At 49.0% G+C, this 2822-nt stretch overlaps 1 protein-coding gene across 1 annotated transcript in view; it reads right to left on the bottom strand.

Annotated features, from left to right (window-relative positions):
* The window catches only part of LOC102761265, a 13063-nt gene that overhangs the window by 9167 nt on the left and 1074 nt on the right, over positions 1-2822 (bottom strand). The window contains exon 2 of the mRNA XM_015571190.1: positions 2466-2818. Within this exon, the coding sequence (XP_015426676.1) occupies positions 2466-2818 (353 nt within the window). The remainder of the gene's footprint in view (positions 1-2465; positions 2819-2822) is intronic.

Here is a 2822-nt window from a genome sequence, read left to right on the forward strand (position 1 = left end):
CGCCTCTCCGAGTCCCAGCAACCGCTGCAAACCTCGGAGAGAAAGCTGCACTCGCTCTGACTGAGGCCAGACAGTCCCTCTTCTCCCGTTTGAGTCTCGGTCCCTAGCGACTCGCCCAGATCTGAAGCTCAGAGTCTGCGACTCCCTCCCGATTGAAAACAACAACCGCGCCCTCCTCCAGCCCGCTCCGTGCACTCCGCACCTCAGAATTTGCCTTCAGCACTGCGCCTCCTCTGAGTGTCCGAATGCGTTACTCTTTCCTCCTAGTTGTAGGACTTCCACTCAGCCACCGTTCCTGTGGTTCTGGATGATCAAAAGTTTGTAATTTTTGAAGGAAAAAAGAACTTTGAAAACAAGTAACACTGATAAACATCACATTTGTCCATGTCTTGATTCCTTTATCATCTCAGATTGCCTCGTGTGGTCAAATACAACAGACCTCTTCCTCCCTGTTTACACATCTTATCCTTCACCTCTCCTGCCATCTTACTGCATCTCCCTTATTCCCACAGTGTGAAACTATACTAAATAATTCATGTGTGTGTTTAAATATGTTTTTGTTGATTTTTTTTTTTAGAGAAAGAGAGAAAGGAAAGGAGAAGAGAAATATTGATCGGTTCCTCCTGCATGCACCCCAACCAGGGATCAAAGCCACAACCTGTGCATGTGCCCTGATTGGGAATTGAACCCATGACCTTCCAGTCACGGGACAATGCTCAACCACTGAGCAACACCATCAAGGCTCACTTAGACTCTTTTCATGTTCTCCTTCCTGGGGACTGACTAAAAGCATGGTCAGCTAGCTGGATTTCCAAATCTGTCAGTTTAGACAGATTGGGAGTAAAAAAAACAAGGCATAAGTTCAAAAAAAGTTAGAATAATTTTTCTGACAAAAAGACCTGAGATAGCAAAAATATAAGCACTTGGTGGCATTAGGATGTGGGTCAGAAGGAGAGAGAGCAAAAGTTATGTGAACATGTGCAGATAACACTGGGGCCAGACTAGGGATCCACTAGTGAACTCTCCCTCCCCACCAACATTGAAAATAGGCAAGAACAGACTCATTTTGCTGCTTCTGCTCATAACTGCTTTCATGAGGCTGTGCTCCCATGATACACATGTAGTGCACACATGCAATACAGAACACAATGACTGCTGTGTAGTGAGCAACTGGGCTAATTAATTCAAGTGTTTAGTATGTACCAATATTAGCATATTAAAGTGGTCATGCTAACTCCTAACACACAAGTAGTTGTGAAGTTAAATAGCATCATATAGATGGTATTTGGTAAGGTGATTGTCAAGAAATAGATGCTCATTAAATGGCTATAATTAACATTCACAATATCTACTCCTGAATGGATGGTGATTCTGGGGGGAGGGAGGCAGGGTCTAAGTCAAAAGAAACTTGAAACAATTTTTATTCAATCACTTAATAGCATCACTTTATCTACTTCAAAACTTCAGCTCTATTGTGCCATTTGTTGAACCTTCTAAGAAAAAAAATTCTGCCTTATAAACCACTTAAGTGTTGTTTTGCTTTTTAACAAACACTTTTTTCCTCAGACTTCGCATTCACAAATTCTAAATTAAGATCCAAATCAAGGAGAGTTTACTGCATTCAGTAAAGTAGCACAAATAATAAAGTCCGTTTTTAAGGCAGTACTTGCCCTTCTGTTTTCTACTGAACCTCAGTGATGGCAGCTGAGAATGTACTCATTAGTCTCAGACAGGCTGAGTGAGCTCACTGCGCCAGGGAATGTGTAGGTAGCAGCCCAGAAACATAACTGACAGTCGCTGCTAAAAGAGGTGCAGGACTAGCGACAGACATTTAGGAAAACAGAATTCACATGAATAATAATTTGACACCAAAGAGCCAAAACATAATTTGTCACGACTGTGATATACTGCACGTGTATGCGGGGCCCTGGAGGCAGCGTGGAGCCCCGAACCCACCAGGGCCTAAGCGGTTAAAATGGAGGTGGGCTCCATTTTGCCAGCTCACAGCAGCGCAGGAGTGGGAGACGTGGGGCCCTAGGACACAGGGTGCAGGGACACGGGGCACAGGGACATAGAGGCATGGGGCACAGGGCACAGGGCATGGGGCACAGGGACATAGAGACACGGAGCACAAGGACATGGGACACAGGAACATGTGGACACGGGGCACAGGTACATAGAGACATGGGGCACAGAGGCACAGGGACACCGGGCACAAGGGACACAGGACACAGGACAGCTCTGGCAAAGTGAGAGAGAAGGACCCAAGCACACCTGCGTCAGGGAGGTGCCGAATGGGTGAAAAGAGGAGCAGATGCTGCGGGCCCACTGGGCAGGCCAGGCGGGCTCCTGGGGACGTGAGGGGCTGAGGGGTCTGTGCTGGTGGTGCCTTTGGTCCCCCTCAGTCCCGCCCCCGCTCTGGTCCCCACGGAAACTGGTTGGGCCTGGGGGCGGGCGGGGCTCACCTCGCCTCTGGAAAGTCGTGCGGGCCTCAATCTGGTAGTTGTGTCTGCACACGGTGTCCACATAGGCCCGATGCTCCTCCAGGATGTCCTTCTGGCCATTCCAGTACTTGGCGTCAGGCGGCCCAAGCGCGGTCAGCGCGCGGAACTCCCCCACGTCGCTATCTAACCGCACGTACTCCTCCAGGTTATAGATGTAGCTCTCCATGAGCCGCACGCGCTGTGTCCCGTTGGTGAAGTAGCACAGAAACTTAATCTGGTACACGAAGTCCCCTGTGTGGAGCCGCCCATCAGGCCTTGGCTGCTGGCCAGGACCTGGGACCTTCCTCAGGGACAGACCTGCAGCCCAGCTGAACCTGG

This window comes from Myotis davidii, unplaced genomic scaffold, assembly GCF_000327345.1.
Source record: "Myotis davidii unplaced genomic scaffold, ASM32734v1 scaffold1408, whole genome shotgun sequence".
NCBI classification, from domain to species: Eukaryota; Metazoa; Chordata; class Mammalia; order Chiroptera; family Vespertilionidae; genus Myotis; species Myotis davidii.